Raw genomic sequence first — 21,227 nt, forward strand, 5'->3', positions numbered from 1 at the left:
GGGCTAGTATGGGGAAGGGGGTCCTGTGTAATTATGGGGCTAGTATGGGGAAGGGGGTCCTGTGTAATTATGGGGCTAGTATGGGGGAGGGGGTCCTGTGTAATTATGGGGCTAGTATGGGGGAGGGGGTTCTGTGTAATGATGGGGGTAGTATTGGGGAAGGGGGTCCTGTGTAATTATGGGGCTAGTATTGGGGAGGGGGTCCTGTGTAATGATGGGGCTAGTATTGGGGGAGGGGTCCTGTGTAATTATGGGGCTAGTATGGGGTCCTGTGTAATGATGGGGGTAGTGTGAGGGAGGGGGTATGTAGAACAGTGTACAGAGGTCAGTAGGATGTAGGGCAGTGTACAGAGGTCAGTAGTATGTAGGGCAGTGTACAGAGGTCAGTAGGATGTAGGGCAGAGTACAGAGGTCAGTAGGATGTAGGGCAGTGTCCAGAGGTCAGTAGTATGTAGGGCAGTGTCCAGAGGTCAGTAGTATGTAGGGCAGTGTACAGAGGTCAGTAGGATGTAGGGCAGTGTACAGAGGTCAGTAGTATGTAGGGCAGTGTACAGAGGTCAGTAGGATGTAGGGCAGTGTCCAGAGGTCAGTAGTATGTAGGGCAGTGTACAGAGGTCAGTAGGATGTAGGGCAGTGTACAGAGGTCAGTAGTATGTAGGGCAGTGTACAGAGGTCAGTAGGATGTAGGGCAGTGTCCAGAGGTCAGTAGTATGTAGGGCAGTGTACAGAGGTCAGTAGGATGTAGGGCAGTGTACAGAGGTCAGTAGTATGTAGGGCAGTGTACAGAGGTCAGTAGGATGTAGGGCAGTGTCCAGAGGTCAGTAGTATGTAGGGCAGTGTCCAGAGGTCAGTAGTATGTAGGGCAGTGTACTACTGTTGCGATACTCAGAAAGGTAAAACACATCCTACACAGGAAATCAATATTTGAGGCATTCTAGATTTGAAAAATAAAAACACAAACACTTTTTTGTCAGGGTTATATCTGTAAAACTCTATTTTATTCCTTATCTTGGTACAACATTCTTCCACATTTCTTTTTTTTGTTTGTTTGTTTGTTTTTGGCCCTACGCGTTGCGTCTCATATTCGTCCTCGAGAAACATAAGAGTATGATAGAACAAAATAATTCTACTAACAGAAAATAATAAAAAAAAAAAATATTTCTGTTCATTTTAACATCCCAATACTTTACCACGGACACAAATATATTTAACTGTAAGAATATAAATAATAATAATAAAAAATGAATTTAGTACATTCTTGAATTCTGATGAGTTAAATGGGCTTTAAAAATGGTGATTATATATATATATATATTTTTTTTTCTTTTAAACAAATTAATAAAATGGCGATTTTATATATATATATATATATATATATATATATATATATATATATATATATATATATATATATATATATATATATATTTTTTTTTTTTCTTTTAAACAAATTAATAAAATGGCGATTTTATATATATATATATATATATATATATATATATATATATATATATATATATATATATATATATATATATATATAAAATCGCCATTTTATTAATTTGTTTAAAAGAAAAAAAAAAATATATATATATATATATATATATATATATAAAATCGCCATTTTATTAATTTGTTTAAAAGAAAAAAAAAAAATATATATATATATATATATATATAAAATCGCCATTTTATTAATTTGTTTAAAAGAAAAAAAAAAAGAAAAAAAAAAATATATATATATATAAAATCGCCATTTTATTAATTTGTTTAAAAGAAAAAAAAAAAATATATATATATATATATATATATATATATATATATATATATATATATATATAAATATATATATATATATATATATATATTTTTTTTTCTTTTAAACAAATTAATAAAATGGCGATTTTATATATATATATATATATATATATATATATATATATTTTTTTCTTTTAAACAAATTAATAAAATGGCGATTTTATATATATATATATATATATATATATATATATATATATATATATATATATATATATATATATATATATATATATATATATATTTTTTTTTTTTTCTTTTAAACAAATTAATAAAATGGCGATTTTATATATATATATATATATATATATATATATATATATATATATATATATATATATATATATATATTTTTTTTTTTTTTTCTTTTAAACAAATTAATAAAATTAATTAATTGTTTAAATACATTCAGAATAAAAGGATTTTTTTCTGATGTTAATCCAAGGTGCTTAATAATAAATACATTCTGTAATGCAATAATAAGAACAAAAAAAAAATACAGAGTGATAAAAAATAACTAGTGATTAAAAAAAAAAAAAAAAAAAAGAGAAAAAAATAAAATAAAAAACCTATGAAACAAAAAAAAAATAATGGAAATATAAAAAAATATTAATAAATAAATTAAGGAAGTAACTTCCTAAAGGAGTGACTTCTGGAGGAAACAAGGAAGGAAGAAATGCTGGTAGCAAAAAATAAAAATAAATGGGAAGACAGAAATGGGGGGGGGGGGGGGCAGGGTGGTGGATAAAATCACTCTTTCAAAAAAAAAAAAAAAAAAAAAAAAAAGTTTTATAAAATTTGGTTTGAATTGTTAGGCAATAAAGCACAGGCCACAAGATTCAGAAGAAAAATCCATCTAGTATCTACCTCTAAGCAAATATCCATGCTATGAAAATGCTCCATAATGCACTTGAAATATATACTTGTAGTTAAACAAATATTGATAAATAGTTAATAGAACTTAATTCATATGTAAAAAAAATAAATAAAAAAAATGTAAAAAGTTGCCGCTTTCTAAAAAAAAAAAAAAAAAAAGGAGGGGGAAAGTGAATGAATATATCAATTTTAATGACCCCTTTTCCTGTTTAAGACCATATATTAAAATGTATTAAAAAGCATGAGTAATAATAATAATAATAGTATGACAACATAGTAAAAAAAAAAAAAATACATACATTCCCCTTTATAGCAAACTGCCAAAACCAGAAACATAAACCCATTTTTACAAAAAAAAAATATAAAAAATAAATAAATAGAAAAGCAAACATTAAACCAACTTCACAAAATCAAGTATACCAAAAAGGAAAAAAAAACAAAACCCATTTCACAAAAATGAAAAAAATAAACAAACAATAAAATAAATATATAATAAAGGAAGCATTAAAACCGACTTCACAAAAATAAATAAAAAATATTAAAAAAAAAGGAAACATGTAACCAATTTCTCAAACAAAAAAAAAAAAAAATACAGTATATATAAAAAAGGAAACATGAAACCAAATTCACAAAACAAAATAACATAAAAATATAAATATAAAACGGAAACACAAAACCAATTTCACAAAAAATAAATAAACAATAAAGGAAGCATGAAACCGACTTCACAAAAATAAAGAAAAAAATAAATAAAAAATATTAAAAAAAGGAAACATGTAACCAATTTCTCAAACATAAAAAAAAAAAAATATACAGTATATATAAAAAGGAAACATGAAACCAAATTCACAAAAAAAAAAAAATAACAAAAAAATATAAATATAAAACGGAAACACAAAACCAATTTCACAAAAAAATAAAAAATAAATATATGGTGATATAAAAATGGACTTAAATTAAAAAGTAACCTCGAATTATAACACTAGAATAACATTGAAGCTACAATCATTACAATCTCATAGTCCTTTCCAGTGTCCTCCTATATACAAAAATGTTTATATACATGAATAAATAATTGGATTTATTTTTTAATTTTTTGTTACAGCTCAGAAAAGGAATTCCTCTATAAACGGTGATTTAATAGGTCGTATGTCTTCCTGGGTACCCTTGACCTTGGGTGGACAATGCTACTGAAAAGGCAGGATTTGTCCTAAAACTGAATTGTTTTTTTTTTATTTATTTTTTTAAGTGTTTTTGAATCCATAGTGATAGTCTGAATTTTATAATATATTATCTATTAGGAATGGGATATTTAAGAAAAAATATGGGGTCAGAAACTACATTTCTCATGGGATAATAGTGCTACACACACACACACACACACACACGCGCGCGTGGGCACATATGTACACATACACACACGCGTGGGCACATATGTACACACACACACGCGTGGGCACATATGTACACACACACACACGTGGGCACATATGTACACACAGAAAAAACACACGCGTGGGCACATATGTACACACACACACGCGCGTGGGCACATATGTACACACACGCGCGTGGGCACACACACTCACACAGACGCACATACATGGGTCAGTTTTATAAAAAATATATGAATCAGTATTTCAATTCCAAAAGAACTTTGCCAAAATTTTACCCAAATTTTTTATTCAAAATTAAAAATGTCCTATGTTTTCTCCTAAATTGCCATATTCCCCCCCAGGCCCTTACTTTGCCCCTGGCCCTGTCCTCTGAAGACTCCGAAGAACTGCCCAGCGCTGGAGGTGAGGCTCAGAGAAAAAGGACCATGTGCATCTCGTGACATAAGGGGTCTTCAGGGAAGGACTGTAGGGGGGGTCAAGCCCCGTCCCTGGAGCCACCACCCCATCCAATAAGGTGCCAGTAGAGCCTTTGCTTTGACCCTGGTTTCACTTTGTTACTAAGGACGTGACTTTGGGGTCAAGCCCTGCCCCTGGAGCCACCATCTCATCCACTAATGGGGCAGTAGAGCCTTTACTTTGACATTGGTATCATTTATTTTTTACTAAGGACTTCACTTCGGGGTGAAGCCCTGCCCCTGGACCTACCACCCCATCCAATAATGAGGCAAATAGAGTATTTGCTTTGACCCTGGTTTGATTTTGTTACTAAGGACTTGACTTAGGGGTCAAGACTTGCACCTGGAGTTACCACCCCGTCCACTAATGGGGAAAGTAGAGCCTTTGCTTTGACCCTGGCTTCACTTTGTTACTAAGGCCTCGACTTTGGGCTCAAGCCCTGCCCCTGGAGCCACCACCTCATCTTTTAATGGAGCAGTGGAGCCCTTGCCTTGACCCTGGTTTCACTTTGTTACTAAGGCCTCGACTTTGGGGTCAAGCCCTGCCCCTAGAGCCACCACTCCATCTACTAATGGGGCAGTAGAGCCTTTTACTTTGACCCTGGTTTCACTTTGTTACTAAGGACCTGACTTTGGGGTCAAGCCCTGCCCCTGGAGCCACCACCTCATCCACTAATGGGGCAGTAGAGCCCTAGCTTTGACCCTGGTTTCACTTTGTTACTAAGGACTCGACTTTGGGGGTCAAGCCTTGCCCCTAGAGCTACCACCCCACCCACTAATGGGGTCAGTAGAGCCTTTACTTTGACCCTGGTATATATATATTTTTTTACCAAGGACTTGACTTTGGGGTAAAGCCCTGCCCCTGGACCTTCCACCCCATCCAATAATGAGGCAAATAGAGCATTTGCTATGACCTTGGTTTGATTTTGTTACCAAGGACTTGACTTAGGGGTTAGGCCTTGCCCCTGAAGCTACCACCCCCTTCACCAATAGGGGCCAGCAGAGCCTTTACTTTGACCCTGGTTTCACTTTGTTACTAAGAACTCAACTTTGGGGGTCGAGCCCTGCCTCTGGAGCCACCACCTCATCCACTAATGGGGCCAGTAGAGCCCTTACTCTGACCCTGGTTTAACTTTGGTACTAAAGACTTGACTTTGGGATCAAACCCTGCCCCTGAAGCCAACACCTCATCCACTAATGGATGCCTTGACCCTGTTTTCACTTTGTTAGTAAGGACTTGACTTTGGGGTCAAGCCCTGCCACTAGAGCTACCACCCCATCCACTAATGGGGACAGTAGAGCCTTTACTTTGACCCTGGTATCATTTTCTTTTACCAAGGACTTGACTTTGGGGTGAAGCCCTGCCCCTGGACCTACCACCCCATCCAATAATGAAGCGATTTTGTTACCAAGGACTTGACTTAGGGATCAAGCCTTTCCCCTGGAGCTACCACCCCTTCACTAATGGGGCCAGTAGAGCCTTTACTTTGACCCTGGTTTAACGTTGATACTAAAGACTTGACTTTGGGGTCAAGTCATGCCCCTGGAGCTACCTCCCCAACAATAAGGTGCCTACATCTAAGCCTCAACCATTAGCCCGCCCAAAAGGCAACACCACACTCATTTGGAAAGGGGGTCAGAAGGCAAAATAAGGCAAAATTCTACAAAATGAAATGCTGATTTTTATAAACAGACCCCTGTGGCCTACATACACACGGTTGTTTCCTATAGGTCTCTGGGGGAGGGAGGGGGGGTATTAATTAATCTTTAAAGTTGATATTTTATCCTAAAAGAGGGTTACAGAGTGTGATTGCTTAGTGTAGCAATTCTGATATTAAATGTTCTCTTTGGACGGAAAGACCACACTACCCCGTTATCTATGGAGGGAGAGTGAATAGGGCGTTGTACCGGGTAGTGCCTCCTGCTGGTTTAGCCCTTGACCGGATTTGCAGGGTCTCTTTCCTGTCCGAAGTGACTTTAGAGCGGTGGTTGTGTGGTGTATCTCTGGGAGGAGCCTCTTGGCTTGGATTTCCACAGTCCATCTCACATGACTTTGGAGGACCTGGTTGGGACTGGACCCTCACCATGCCCCTCATTGACTTGCACCACTCCCATCGTCCAATTTTGCAGAAGACATTTCTTGTCCCGGTGTGAAATTCCACTCTCATCTTTTGGATGTTCTGTCTGCCTGCCCCGCACGCTGCCTTGGCATCTGCAGAGCGCCTCGTCTTTCCTCTCTTAACCGTATTCCCTGTAGACCGTCACTCCCATCGCGCCCTCTTTTCCTCATGCCCTCTTGCCAAAGGGTGTCGGCCAGCGCCCCCCTGGGTGAAGAGAGGGTGAGGTGGCTGCAGTCAGATAGCAGTGTCCCACAGCACAGCCTGTTGCCGATGGCACGGCGGGGTCCCGCCTTTGCGGCCCTCCGATCCCCGACGCCAGCTTGGCAGGATGGGCAGGCTTTCCTGCTTGCAGAGGCCCCGCTCAGCCCGCGGCTGGCGAGATTTGATCTCGTGACACAGGAACCTTTTCCTCTCGATGACCTCTTGCAGCTTCCCATCGCGTTCACGGCCCCCGGGGACCACATTGGGGGTAGGGGACAGGACGGCCTGGTAGAAGGAAAGAGACATAATCAGGGTCCACCCATGCACCTTCTCTCAGATGTATGTTAGGGGTTTACTGTAGCTTAGAGCAAGGGTGTCAGGGAAGTAATCAGAATCAATCCTGCCAGTATCGCCGTTTCCCTGCGCGCATGCGCAGAGGAACGGTGCTTCGGCGCGCGCGGATGCGCACTAGCACACGAGCCCCTGACTGGCCTACAAAAGCTGCTTAATTCCAGAGACAAAACGCTGGTTTATCTCTCAGCTTCCTGGGTACTTTTGCCTGTTGATTACCTGTTGCGACCCGGATTGGCCTTGACCTGCTCTGATCTCCTCCTGGACCTGACCCTTGACTTGCTTTACGGACTCTGCTGTTTTCCTCTGTGTTTGACCCTCAGCCTGTTCTTGGATTTGCCTCCAGTCTCCTGTGCCTTGACCCTCAGCTTGTTCCCGGATCTGACCTTAGTCTCCTGTGTTTGACCCTCGGCCTGTCCTGGACTCTGTCTTCCTGTTACCCTGTTGGGTCCCAGTACCTGCCAGCTCTTGTACGGCTAACAAGCCCCTCGGTGACCTTCACAAAAGACCTGCCCAACCTGCTGGTAGCTTGTGCCTCTTTGTGCGATTCGCCCCCTGTACCATCTCCAGGGGTTGGCGCGCAATTAGTCGCAAGAGTGAACCGCTCTCCGCGTCTCTGCCTGGGTGAGTACCTCTCTGACAAAAGGGTCTCTAACTTCCTAAACGAATGGTCAGTTTACTGTCCTTCAGACTTTAGAGGGGCCGGACTATGCCCAGTGGGAGTAGAAGATGCCCCAGCATCAATGGGAGTAAACCATGCCTCAGGCTTGGTGGTCAGTAGGAGTAAATAAATGACACGCCTGTGGTCAATAGGGGTAGAATAAGTGCCCCATCGTTGGTATTCGTGGGAGGCATAGTGGCCCATCGTTTGTCTCAGTAGTAGGAATAGTGGTCAATCGTTTATATCCGTGGGAGGAATAGCGCCCCATCAATGGTGTCAGCCAATAGAACCGTCATTGGTATTAGTGGGAGACATAGTAGCCCCATTGTTGGTGTCAGTGGGACGAATAGTGGTCAATCGTTTATATCCGTGGGAGGAATAGCGCCCCATCGTTGGTGTCAGCCAATAGAACCGTCATTGGTATTAGTGGGAGACATAGTAGCCACATTGTTGGTGTCAGTGGGACGAATAGTGGTCAATCACTTATATCTGTAGGAGGATTAGTTCCTCTTCGTTGGTGTAAGTAGGAGGTATAGTTCCCCCTACGTTGGTGTCAAAGACACCATTTCTTCCACTGACACCAACACGGGGCACTATTCCTCCTACTGACACCAGCTTTAGAGACAGCGGGGCAGATCCACAAAAGAATTACGCCGGCGTATCTATTGACACGCCGGTGTAATTGTAAAGTTCCCGCGTCGTATCTTTGTTTTGTATCTACAAAACAAGATACAACGGCATCTGGGATCAATCCGACAGGCGTACGTCTTAGTACGCCGTTGGATCTTAGGTGCATTTTTTCTAGGTGGCGTTTCCGTCAAATTCCGCGTCGAGTATGCAAATTAGCTAGTTACGACGATCCACGAACGTACATCCGGCCGGCGCATTTTTTTACGTCGTTTGCGTTTGGGTTTTTCCGGCGTATAGTTAAAGCTGCTATATAGTGACGTATTCAATGTTAAGTATGGCCGTCGTTCCCGTGTCGAAATTTGAATTTTTTACGTCGTTTGCGCAAGTCGTTCGCGAATAGGGATTTGCGTAGAATGACGTCACCGTCGGAAGAATTGGCTTGTTCCGGTTTAATTTCGAGCATGCGCACTGGGATACCCCCACGGACGGCGCATGCGCCATTAAAAAAAAACGTAGTTTGCGTCGGGTCACGACATATTTACATAAAACAAGCCCCCATCACAGCCATTTGAATTCCGCGCCCTTACGCCGCCAAAGATACACTACGCCGCCGTAAATTACGGCGCGCATTCTTTGTGGATTTGAAAAAAAAATAATAAGTTACGGCGGCGTAGTGTATCTTAGATACGCTGCGCCCAGCGGAGAGAAGCGCCGAGGTACGTGGATCTGCCCCACCATTTCTTCCTCTGACATCAACATTTGGCACTGTTCCTTCTACTGCCACCAACAATAAAGACACCATTTGCTCCACTGACACCAACATGGGGCACTATTCCACTTACTATCATTGGTGTCAGTAGAAGGAATGGTGGTCAATCATTTATATCCGTGGGAGGAATAGTGCCCCATCATTGATGTCAGCCAATAGTACCGTCATTGGTATTATTTGGAGACATAGTAGCCCCATCGTTGGTGTCAGTGGGACGAATAGTGGTCAATCACTTATATCTATAGGAGGATTAGTGCCCCTTCATTGGTATCAGTAGAAAGTATAGTTCCCCCTATGTTGGTGTCAGAGTCACCATTTCTTCCTCTGATACCAACATGGGGCACTATTCCTCCTACTGACACCAGTGTTAGAAACACCGGGGTGGATTCAAGAAGCAATTGCGCCTGTGTAACCATAGGTTACACAGCGCAATTGCTTACTTGCCCCGGCGTAACGACTGCTCCTGATTCAGGAACCTCGTTACGCCGACTGCAGCCTAAGATCTGTGCGGCATAAGGCTCTTATGCCCGCATATCTTAGGCTGCATTCTTGCGGTGGACGCTAGGTGGCGCTCACGTTGTGCTCAGTGTATAGTATGCAAATTGCATACTAACACCGATTCACAATGTTGCGCGAGCCCTGCGTACGCAATTTACGTAGTTTACGTACGGCGGTTTCCGCGCAAGGCTGCCCCTGCTATTAGCAGGGGCAGCCCATGTTACGTATACCCGTCGTTCCCGCGTCGCAAAATTCGAATTTTACGTACTTTGCGTAAGTGAATCGTGAATGGCGCTGGACGCCATTCACGTTCACTTTGAAGCAAATGACGTCCTTACGCCGTCATTTGCCGCAATGCACGTCGGGAAAAGTTTCCCGACGGAGCATGCGCTCTAAGAGCGGCGCGGGAACGCGCCTAATTTAAATGATTCCCGCCCCCCCTACGGGATCATTAAAATTGCGTGCTCTTGCGCCGGGCATTTTGCCGGCGCGCCTGCGCAATTCACGGAGCTTCTGCTCCGTGAATCAAGGGCAGCGGAGCAAATTTGCGGGGGCGCAGGGCAAAAACGTTGCCCTGCGCCTCCGTAAATAATGGGCAATTCTACCTGAATCCGGCCCACCATTTCTTCCTCCGACACCAACAATGGCATCACTAAGGGGGGCCAGAGGGGGCCCTGACCCCCCCAACATTATGCTGTGCCCCACCATGTGCCCCTCCAATTCCTCCTACTGCCACCAACAATAAAAACACCACTTCCTCCACTGACACCAACATCGGGCACTATTCCAGCTACTATCGTTGGTGTCAGTAGGAGGAATAGTGTCCCAAGATGAAGGCAAGCATTAGCCTAAGGGATCCTTTGGTTCAAGCAAAACTCTGTACATTGCATGAAATGAGAAAACACAAATATGGGAACTGCTGTGCCCGCCAAAATAGTCATAATTTTGGTACTCTGTTATGTTACTACTCCGGGGGGGGGGGGTTTAACCACTAATAAGGTCCTGCAGTGTTGGTACAAGGTCATCCAGAGCCCAGGGCAAAGATGCCAAACTGCCCAGCCTTGTAACAGAAGAAAGGTGCCCCCCATCCTTACAGTAAACTATTGCGCCGACCGGCACCTGGCCCTTTAAAGGTTCTAAAAGCCAGGAGGCAGAAGTGTGCATTCGGGTCATGTGACCGCTGTGATTGGCTGGTCACCATGATCGGAAAGCTCACAATCGCTAGTATGCTTCCAGGAGCTTTCAGTTACACGCCAGCTGGGAGCACGCAGGGTGAGGATTCTAGCACCGTAAGTGGTTTTACCAGGACCGCATATATGCAGCCACTCTGCGTCAATGGCGTCACTAAGGGGGGTCCAGAGGGGGCCCTGACCCCCCCAACATTATGCTGTGCCCCACCATGTACCACCCCCCCCAACACATTTTTTTTTTACGTAGCAGGTGTCCCGCATCTTCCTCAGGTCGCCGCTGGGTGAACGGTCGGCGTTAAAGCCCACCCACTGAGCGGCCGCATATATGTGCGCAGTTGGCGTCTAGAGGTTAACCCCTTAGCGCCCGCCGCACGACTATATACGTCCGCAAAATGGCACGGACAGGCAGAAGGGCGTATATATACGTCCTTGCCTTCTAGCGGGTGGGGTGTCCGATTGGGACCCCCCCCCCCCCTGCTGCGGGCGGATCCCCTCGGGGAGCGATCCGGGACGACGGCGCGGCTATTCGTTTATAGCCGCTCTGTCGCGATCGCTCCCCGGAGCTGAAGAACGGGGAGAGCCGTATGTAAACACGGCTTCCCCGTGCTTCACTGTGGCGGCTGCATCGATCGAGTGATCCCTTTTATAGGGAGACTCGATCGATGACGTCAGACCTACAGCCACACCCCCCTACAGTTGTAAACACACACTAGGTAAACCCTAACTCCGACAGCGCCCCCTGTGGTTAACTCCCAAACTGCAACTGTCATTTTCACAATAAAGAATGCAATTTAAATGCATTTTTTTGCTGTGAAAATGACAATGGTCCCAAAAATGTGTCAAAATTGTCCGAAGTGTCCGCCGTAATGTCGCAGTCACGAAAAAAATCGCTTATCGCCGCCAATAGTAGTAAAACAATTTTTTTTATAAAAATGCAATAAAACTATCCCCTATTTTGTAAACGCTATAAATGTTGCGCAAACCAATCGATAAACGCTTATTGCGATTTTTTTTACCAAAAATAGGTAGAAGAATACGTATCGGCCTAAACTGTGGAAAAAAAAAAGTTTTATATATGTTTTTGGGGGATATTTATTACAGCAAAAAGTAAAAAATATTGCATTTTTTTCAAAATTGTCGCTCTATTTTTGTTTATAGCGCAAAAAATAAAAACCGCAGAGGTGATCAAATACCACCAAAAGAAAGCTCTATTTGTGGGGAAAAAAGGACGCCAATTTTGTTTGGGAGCCACGTCGCACGACCGCGCAACTGTCTGTTAAAGTGACGCAGTGCTGAATCGCAAAACCTGGCCTGGGCATTTAGCTACAAAATGGTCCGGGGCTTAAGTGGTTAATATAATCCCTGGTGATCCTTCTATGAAGGTCCTTGTTCCTGTTATGGGGTGACAACTGCCTTTCTGTTGTACTTTTGCATTGTCACCCTGTCATATGCGTTCCCTGGTGGAAACCACAAGTGGCTGTGCCCAATAAACATTGCCCAGCCATGGTCCACCATTGTCTTCATCAGGAAGCTGGTCCAGAACAATGATGTGCTGCTGAAGCTGGGAGTGCATGTAGACAGGAAATGTATTCCAGAAGATAAGCCGGCACAGCGGTGCAAATCACCTGACTTTATTGGATGCAGAGGAATACAGCCACAAAAAAGCCAACGCGTTTCGTCCATTTAGGCCATGTTTAATGAATAAGTCCTAAATGGCCGAAACGTGTTGGCATGTTTGTGGCTGATTTACACCGCTGTGCCATCTCTTCTGGAACAAACTATCTGTGAGGCTTCAGGTCACCGATTTTAGAGCAGCTGTTTATTATTACCAGAGGAGGTAGTAGCACTGGAACCCATTGGGACTCATACTGTGGATTTGGGAGCCCCGGCATTAGGGTCCACCTACCATGCTGTTGGACAGATGCATTAGAACTGTACAACTGATCAAGTAGGCAAAGTTAGGACTCAACTGGTGTGGGATTCTCTAGGGATCCCCCCCCATCCAGGAACCGGAAATATGCAAAGGTCATTGTGAAAATGAGCCAACCCTGCCAGATCCCTCAATGCAATGTGGATTCTCAATGACGTTTGCATTGCACTGTAGGATATGATAAGGACATGATGGGCCAGATTCAGTAAGAATCGCCTAGCGTAGCGCATCTCAGATACACTACGCCGCCGTAACTTAGAGCAGCAGGTCCCGTATTCAGAAAGAACTTGCGCTCTTAAGTTACGGCGGCGTAGTGTAAATGGGCCGGCGTAAGCCCTCCTAATTCAAACTAGGCTGGTAGTGGGCGTGTTCTAAGTAAAATGATTCGTGACCCCGCGTAAACGACGCGCTTTACGAACGGCGCATGCTCGCGCATGCTCAGTATCACGTCGAATTTTCTCCGTAAATTACGTCCGCTCAATGCTTAGTCGACGTGAACGTAACCTACGCCCAGCCCCATTCACGGACGACTTACGCAAAAACGACGTAAAACGTGTAAAATTCGACGCTGTTCCGACGTCCATACTAAACATTGGCTGCTCCTCATATAGCTGGGGTAACTTTACGTCGGTCAGACGCCTTACGTAAACGACGTATATATATACGCCGGGCACAACTACGTTCGTGAATCGGCGTATCTTACTCATTTGCATATTTTTTAATGGGAACGCCGAATGCGTCCAGCGTAACTATGCGCCCGCGATGCGCCGGCGTAGGCAAGTTACGACGGACGGCTGAAGCCATGTTTTCAGGCGTATCTAGCTTTCTGAATCGGCGTCAAGATGTGACGGCGCACATTTGAAATTACGGCGGCGTATCTGGAGATACGCCGCCGTATTTCCTTTCTGAATCTGGCCCGATAACTTTCCTATATAACCCAGCACCATCGCCCCTTGCTATAGGTTGCTGGTACAAGCCAACCAATGACATGGGGAAGAAGATGCTCTTGACATGACTGACCTATTTTTCCCATATGGCACAATGACATTGACCTTATAGGACCATGTGGCCATATTGGGTTAATCCCCGCCCCTTTCCCTTTGTGTACGTGCAGCTGATTGGCCCAACAATAAAAATATATATTTCTTGGTTCGGACCAAACCCGAGCTCATCACTAATTTGGGCTCGATGATCTGCATCCAAGAAATGCAGCAATGCTCTGCACAGGGATGTAATGTTCTGCAGGGAGGAACGGACAGCAAGAGGAGGCAGAATAAGCAGAAGGAGGAGGAGGAGGGGGGAATGCTCTGCACGGGTGTGATGTTCTTCAGGTGAAAGCAATCAAATGCAGCAATGCTCTGCAGTTATAGGCATGCAAAAAAAAAAAAGTGTTGATGCTCTGCAGAGAAGTTAATGCCCCGCACACAGAATGAGGTGAAATTCTGAGCGGAAGGATTAAATGCTCTGCATGAGAGTTCTAGTGGCTACAGATGGATAGAAAGGCACGAATGTGAAGTGAAGCGATGCTCTGCAGAGGATGCAATGACATGTGACAGGAAAGCGAGGCACTGTTTTTTGTAGAAGTGCACTGGTATGCATAATGAAGTGAAGTAATGCTCTGCATACAGCTGCAATAGTCTGCATAATGACATGAAGCAATGCTCTGCACACAGCTGCAATGGTCTGCATAATGACATGAAGCAATGCTCTGCATACAGCTGCAATGGTCTGCATAATGACGTGAAGCAATGTTCTGCACACAGCTGCAATGGTCTGCATAATGACAAAGCAATGTTCTGCACACAGCTGGAATGCTCTACATAATAACATAAAGCAATGTTCTGCACACAGCTGGAATGCTCTGCATAATGACATGAAGCAATGCTCTGCATAATGACAAGAAGAAACACACAGCTGCAATAGTCTGCATAATGAAGTGAAGCAATGCTCTGCACACACCTGCAATGCTCTGACTATAGCTGCAATGGTCTGCATAATGACGTGAAGCCATGCTCTGCATACAGCTGCAATGGTCTGCATAATGACGTGAAGCCATGCTCTGCATACAGCTGCAATGGTCTGCATAATGATGTGAAGCAATGCTCTGCACACAGCTGCAATGGTCTGCATAATGACGTGAAGCAATGCTCTGCACACAGCTGCAATGGTCTGCATAATGACGTGAAGCCATGCTCTGCACACAGCTGCAATGGTCTGCATAATGATGTGAAGCCATGCTCTGCACACAGCTGCAATGGTCTGCATAATGAAGTGTAACCATGCTCTGCATACAGCTGCAATGGTCTGCATAATGACATGAAGAAATGCTCTGCATACAGCTGCAATGGTCTGCATAATGATGTAAAGCAATGTTCTGCACACAGCTGGAATGCTCTGCATAATGACATGAAGCAATGCTCTGCACACAGCTGCAATGGGCTGCAATGGTCTGCATAATGACATAAAGCAATGTTCTGCACACAGCTGGAATGCTCTGCATAATGACATGAAGCAATGCTCTGCACACAGCTGCAATGGTCTGCATAATGACATAAAGCAATGTTCTGCACACAGCTGGAATGCTCTGCATAATGACATGAAGCAATGCTCTGCATAATGACAAGAAGAAATGCTCTGCACACAGCTGCAATAGTCTGCATAATGAAGTGAATCAATGCTCTGCACACACCTGCAATGCTCTGTATACAGCTGCAATGGTCTGCATAATGACATGAAGAAATGCTCTGCATACAGCTGCAATGGTCTGCATAATGACGTGAAGCCATGCTCTGCATACAGCTGCAATGGTCTGCATAATGACGCGAAGCAATGCTCTGCACACAGCTGCAATGGTCTGCATAATGACGTGAAGCAATGCTCTGCACACAGCTGCAATGGTCTGCATAATGACGTGAAGCCATGCTCTGCACACAGCTGCAATGGTCTGCATAATGAAGTGAAGCCATGCTCTGCATACAGCTGCAATGGTCTGCATAATGAAACAAAGCCATGCTCTGCATACAGCTGCAATGGTCTGCATAATGACGTGAAGCAATGCTCTGCACACAGCTGCAATGGTCTGCATAATGACGTGAAGCAATGCTCTGCACACAGCTGCAATGGTCTGCATAATGACGTGAAACCATGCTCCGTATACAGCTGCAATGGTCTGCATAATGACGTGAAGCCATGCTCCGCATACAGCTGCAATGGTCTGCATAATGAAACAAAGCATTGCTCTGCAGCACAGAGAAATGATCTGCATTACAATGCGTGCCAAGGGAGCGCTGCTCGGTACAATGAAGTGAAGCAATGCCCTGCAGAGACAGGTGAAGTGGCCTGCACTAGGGAGCAGAGGAATGCTCTGCACACAAGGTTGCAATGGTTCCAAAGTGCCAATAAGCAAAGCAACGCTCTGCAGGGTGGTGCAGCGTTCTGCATAATGAAGCGGAGCAATGATCTGCATGCAAAAGTGAAACAAAGCAGCAAAGACAGCAGCAGCAGCCATGCTCTGCAGGTGGCGCAACGATCTGCATTATGAAATGAAGCAATGCTCTGCGAGCAGAGCAGCTGAAGCGCCACATGCATGGAGAAAGAAGGAGCGATGATCTGGGGACAGCGTGACACCAAAGCGCGATGTTCTGCAGAGGTCAGAGACGGTCCTGCAGGGAGGATTTGGCAGCACAAGTGAGGCGAGTTTACATGGAATACCTGATTCTGCCTCTGAACGGAGGTCTGACGCACTCCGGACGTGGAGGCGGATCTGCCAAGGCGATAACTACCTCCAAAATCTGCAGGGACAAATTGAGGAGAAAAAAAAGAGAAGAAGTAAATGGCAGTTTTTAAAAGCATTACTGTGTGTAATCACTAGGGGGTGGTAGAGACCAGTGCAGGAGAGTCAGGTTATCTTTCGAGGTCTATCACAATTCAATATCAGAGCCATTTATAAAAAGATATTTGAGAGTTTACCATTAAAAACCCAGAAAGCCCGGTCAGGAATCAGGACAATGGAACGGCTTTGTTCATACTTTTTAGTCATTTACCGAAAATAACAAATGAGGTCACTCGTTCTGTGCTTGTCCTCCAAGAATAGCAAGCAGGCTTGGCAGATGGACTGTGCCATTTATTCCAGGCAAAACCGCACGGCCTTCACTTCTAATTCAAGACTACAAATAACCGTCCATAGTCCTTCCAAGACTATAAGGCCGATGGACTGGGCCCATTTTTCGGGAACTAAAGATAGACCAGCAGCTGGACCAATCAAAGCCATAGAAAACCAGATGGTCAAACTCTACTTTTTATTTGAGTTTGGAAAATGTGGTTTAGAAAGGACTGTCTTCTCCATATGAAGTCTACTGAGATATTAAAATGTTCTCTTCACCCAAGCCTAAACAACTAAAGCCTAGTACACAAGGGCCAAATGTTGGGCGTTATTGGCCAGTTCAATAAAAACTATCCAACATTTGGCCCGTGTGTACAGTTTGGCCGGCTTCTGTCGAAGGGGCATGATCGAAAAAGGTCTGCTGACCAGCTCCAAGTCCGTACAGAGCTTTTGCTCGAAGGCTGGCCTTGGACAATGTAATTTTCTTTCCTGAGACCATGGTTGATGGAGGAATCCATCCCGCAGAGCCATTGTTTTCCCGGAGAACACATTGAAGTTGGTTTACTAAAACCGGCCAACATTCGACCCGTGTGTTAAAGCCTAGTACATACAGGCCAAATGTTGGGCGTTATTGGACAGTTCGATAGAAACTGGCCAACATTCGGCCCGTGTGTTAAAGCCCAGTACACACGGGCCAAATGTTGGGCGTTATTGGCCAGTTCAATAGAAACTGGCCAACATTCGGCCCGTGTGTACAGTTTGGCCGGCTTCTGTCGACGGGGCATGACCCAAACAGGGCTGCCGACCAGCTCCAAGTCCGTACAGAGCTTTTACTCAAAGGCTGACCAGAGACAACGCGATTTTCTTTCCTGAGACCATGGTTGATTGAGGAATCCCTCCCGCAGAGCCATTGTTTTCCCGGAGAACACATTGAGTTGGTTTACTAAAACTGGCCAACATTCGGCCTGTGTGTTAAAGCCTATTACACACGGGTCAAAGGACGGGCATTATTGGCCAGTTCGATAGAAACTGGCCAACATTTGGCCCGTGTGTTAAAACCTAGTTCACACAGGCCAAATGTTGGTCGTTAATGGCCAGTTCGATAGAAACTGGCCAACATTCCACCCGTGTGTTAAAGCCTAGTACACATGGGCCAAATGTTGGGCGTTATTGGCCAGTTTGATAGAAACCATGTGTTAAAGCCTAGTACACACAGGACAAAAGTTTTGGCATTATTGACCAGTTCGATATAAACTGGCCAACATTCGGCCCGTGCGTTAAAGCCTAGTACACACAAGCCCAATGTTGAGCGTTACTGGCCAGTTCAATAGATAGAAACTGGCCAACATTCGACCCGTGTGTAAAAGCCTAGAACACATGGGCCAAATGTTGGACGTTACTGGCCAGTTCGATAGAAACTGGCCAACATTCCACCCGTGTGTTCTGTTTGGCTGGCTTATGTCGAAGGGGCATGACCATAAAGGTCTGTCGACCGGCTCCACGTCAGTACAGAGCTTTTTCTCGAAGGTTGGCCATAGACAGCATGATTTTCTTTCCTGCGACCACGGTTGATGGAGGAATCTCTTCGGCGGAGCCATTGTGTTTTCCCAGAGAACACATTGGGGTTGGTTTACTAAAACTGGAGAGTGCAAAATCTGGTGCAACTCTGCATAGAAACCAATCAGCTTCCAGGTTTTATTGCCAAAGCTTAATTGAACAAGCTGGAGTTAGAAGCTGATTGGCTATACCATGCACGGCTGCACCAGATTCTGAGTGCACCAGTTTTAGAAATCGCTGTCCAGTGTCTGTTGCTAGTGACTTTAACAGCTGAAGGTAACAATCGCATTGTAAGATCTGACAGGCTGGTTGTCCCCAAGTTGATTGATTGATCGATCGACTTGGGTACATTCAGCCTGCCACAATACATGGTTCAAATCAAATCTCATCCGGTTCCAGCTGAACTGGACGAGATTTGAACCGTCTATGGCCAGCTTAAAGCTACAAAGAGACTCTAGAAGGTCAATGCTTTCAGTCTAAGCCTGCTGGAAAACTCTGAAAGACTTTGCGCTTCATCCAAGCCTACAAATGTCTCTAAACAGGACTATGTTCCCCATCTAAGCCTGCAGGAAGCCTCTGAAAGAACTGTGCACTCCATCTAAGCCTACAAATGTCTCTAAACAGGACAGAAAACCTCTGAAAGAATGGAGTTCTCCATCTAAGCCCATAAAGAACTTCTGAAAGGACTAAGGCATGTAAGGGAAAACACCGAAAGGACTGTGCTCACCATCTAAGGCATATAGAGGAAACCCTGAAAGGACTGTGCTCTCCATCTAAGGCATATAGAGGAAACCCTGAAAGGACTGTGCTCTCCATCTAAGGAATATAGAGGAAACATTGGAAGGACTGTGCTCTCCATCTAAGGAATATAGGGGAAACATTGGAAGGACTGTGCTCTCCATCTAAGGAATATAGGGGAAACATTGGAAGGACTGTGCTCTCCATCTAAGGAATATAGGGGAAACATTGGAAGGACTGTGCTCTCCAACTAAGGCATATAGAGGAAACCCTGAAAGGACTGTGCTCTCCATCTAAGGAATATAGAGGAAACATTGGAAGGACTGTGCTCTCCATCTAAGGAATATAGGGGAAACATTGGAAGGACTGTGCTCTTCATCTAAGGAATATAGGGGAAACATTGGAAGGACTGTGCCCTCCATCTAAGAAATATAGGGGAAACATTGGAAGGACTGTGCTCTCCATCTAAGGAATATAGGGGAAACATTGGAAGGACTGTGCTCTTCATCTAAGGAATATAGAGGAAACATTGGAAGGACTGTGCTCTTCATCTAAGGAATATAGGGGAAACACTGGAAGGACTGTGCTCTTCATCTAAGGAATATAGGGGAAACATTGGAAGGACTGTGCCCTCCATCTAAGAAATATAGGGGAAACATTGGAAGGACTGTGCTCTCCATCAAAGGAATATAGAGGAAACATTGGAAGGACTGTGCTCTCCATCAAAGGAATATAGAGGAAACATTGGAAGGACTGTGCTCTCCATCTAAGGAATATAGAGGAAACATTGGAAGGACTGTGCTCTTCATCTAAGGAATATAGGGGAAACACTGGAAGGACTGTGCTCTTCATCTAAGGAATATAGGGGAAACATTGGAAGGACTGTGCCCTCCATCTAAGAAATATAGGGGAAACATTGGAAGGACTGTGCTCTCCATCAAAGGAATATAGAGGAAACATTGGAAGGACTGTGCTCTCCATCAAAGGAATATAGAGGAAACATTGGAAGGACTGTGCTCTCCATCTAAGACTAGAGATGGTCTCTAAACAGGTCAGAAAACCACTGAAAGGACTGTGCGCTGCATCTAAGCCTACAAAGAACTTCTAAAAGGACTGTGATCTATTTCTAAGGCATATAGGGGAAACACCAAAAGGACTGTGCTCTCTAAGGAAAATAGGGGAAACATTGGAAGGACTGTGCTCTCCATCTAAGGAATATAGGGAAAACATTGGAAGGACTGTGCTCTCCCAGGAATATAGGGGAAACATTGGAAGGACTGTGCTCTCTAAGGAAAATAGGGGAAACATTGGAAGGACTGTGCTCTCCCAGGAATATAGGGGAAACATTGGAAGGACTGTGCTCTCCCAGGAATATAGGGGAAACATTGGAAGGACTGTGCTCTCCCAGGAATATAGGGGAAACATTGGAAGGACTGTGCTCTCCCAGGAATATAGGGGAGACATTGGAAGGACTGTGCTCTCCCAGGAATATAGGGGAAACATTGGAAGGACTGTGCTGTCCCAGGAATATAGGGGTAACATTGGAAGGACTGTGCTCTCCCGGGAATATAGGGGAAACATTGGAAGGACTGTGCTGTCCCAGGAATATAGGGGTAACATTGGAAGGACTGTGCTCTCCCGGGAATATAGGGGAAACATTGGAAGGACTGTGCTCTCCCAGGAATATAGGGGAAACATTGGAAGGACTGTGCTCTCCCGGGAATATAGGGGTAACATTGGAAGGACTGTGCTCTCCCGGGAATATAGGGGAAACATTGGAAGGACTGTGCTCTCCTGGGAATATAGGGGGAAACATTGGAAGGACTGTGCTCTCCCAGGAATATAGGGGAAACATTGGAAGGACTGTGCTCTCCCAGGAATATAGGGGAAACATTGGAAGGACTGTGCTCTCCCAGGAATATAGGGGAAACACT

At 44.3% G+C, this 21,227-nt stretch overlaps 1 protein-coding gene across 1 annotated transcript in view; it reads right to left on the bottom strand.

Annotated features, from left to right (window-relative positions):
* Positions 1-4,763: 4,763 nt before the first annotated feature.
* The window catches only part of NYAP1 (neuronal tyrosine phosphorylated phosphoinositide-3-kinase adaptor 1), a 68,144-nt gene continuing 51,680 nt past the window's right edge, over positions 4,764-21,227 (bottom strand). Inside the window, exons 7-8 of the mRNA XM_040346995.1 lie at positions 16,608-16,687; positions 4,764-7,152 (exon numbers count right to left, since the gene is read on the bottom strand). Coding sequence (XP_040202929.1) covers positions 6,901-7,152; positions 16,608-16,687 — 332 coding nt within the window. The 3' untranslated portion in view covers positions 4,764-6,900. The remainder of the gene's footprint in view (positions 7,153-16,607; positions 16,688-21,227) is intronic.

The sequence above is a fragment of the Rana temporaria genome, chromosome 3, assembly GCF_905171775.1.
Source record: "Rana temporaria chromosome 3, aRanTem1.1, whole genome shotgun sequence".
Lineage (NCBI taxonomy): Eukaryota > Metazoa > Chordata > Amphibia > Anura > Ranidae > Rana > Rana temporaria.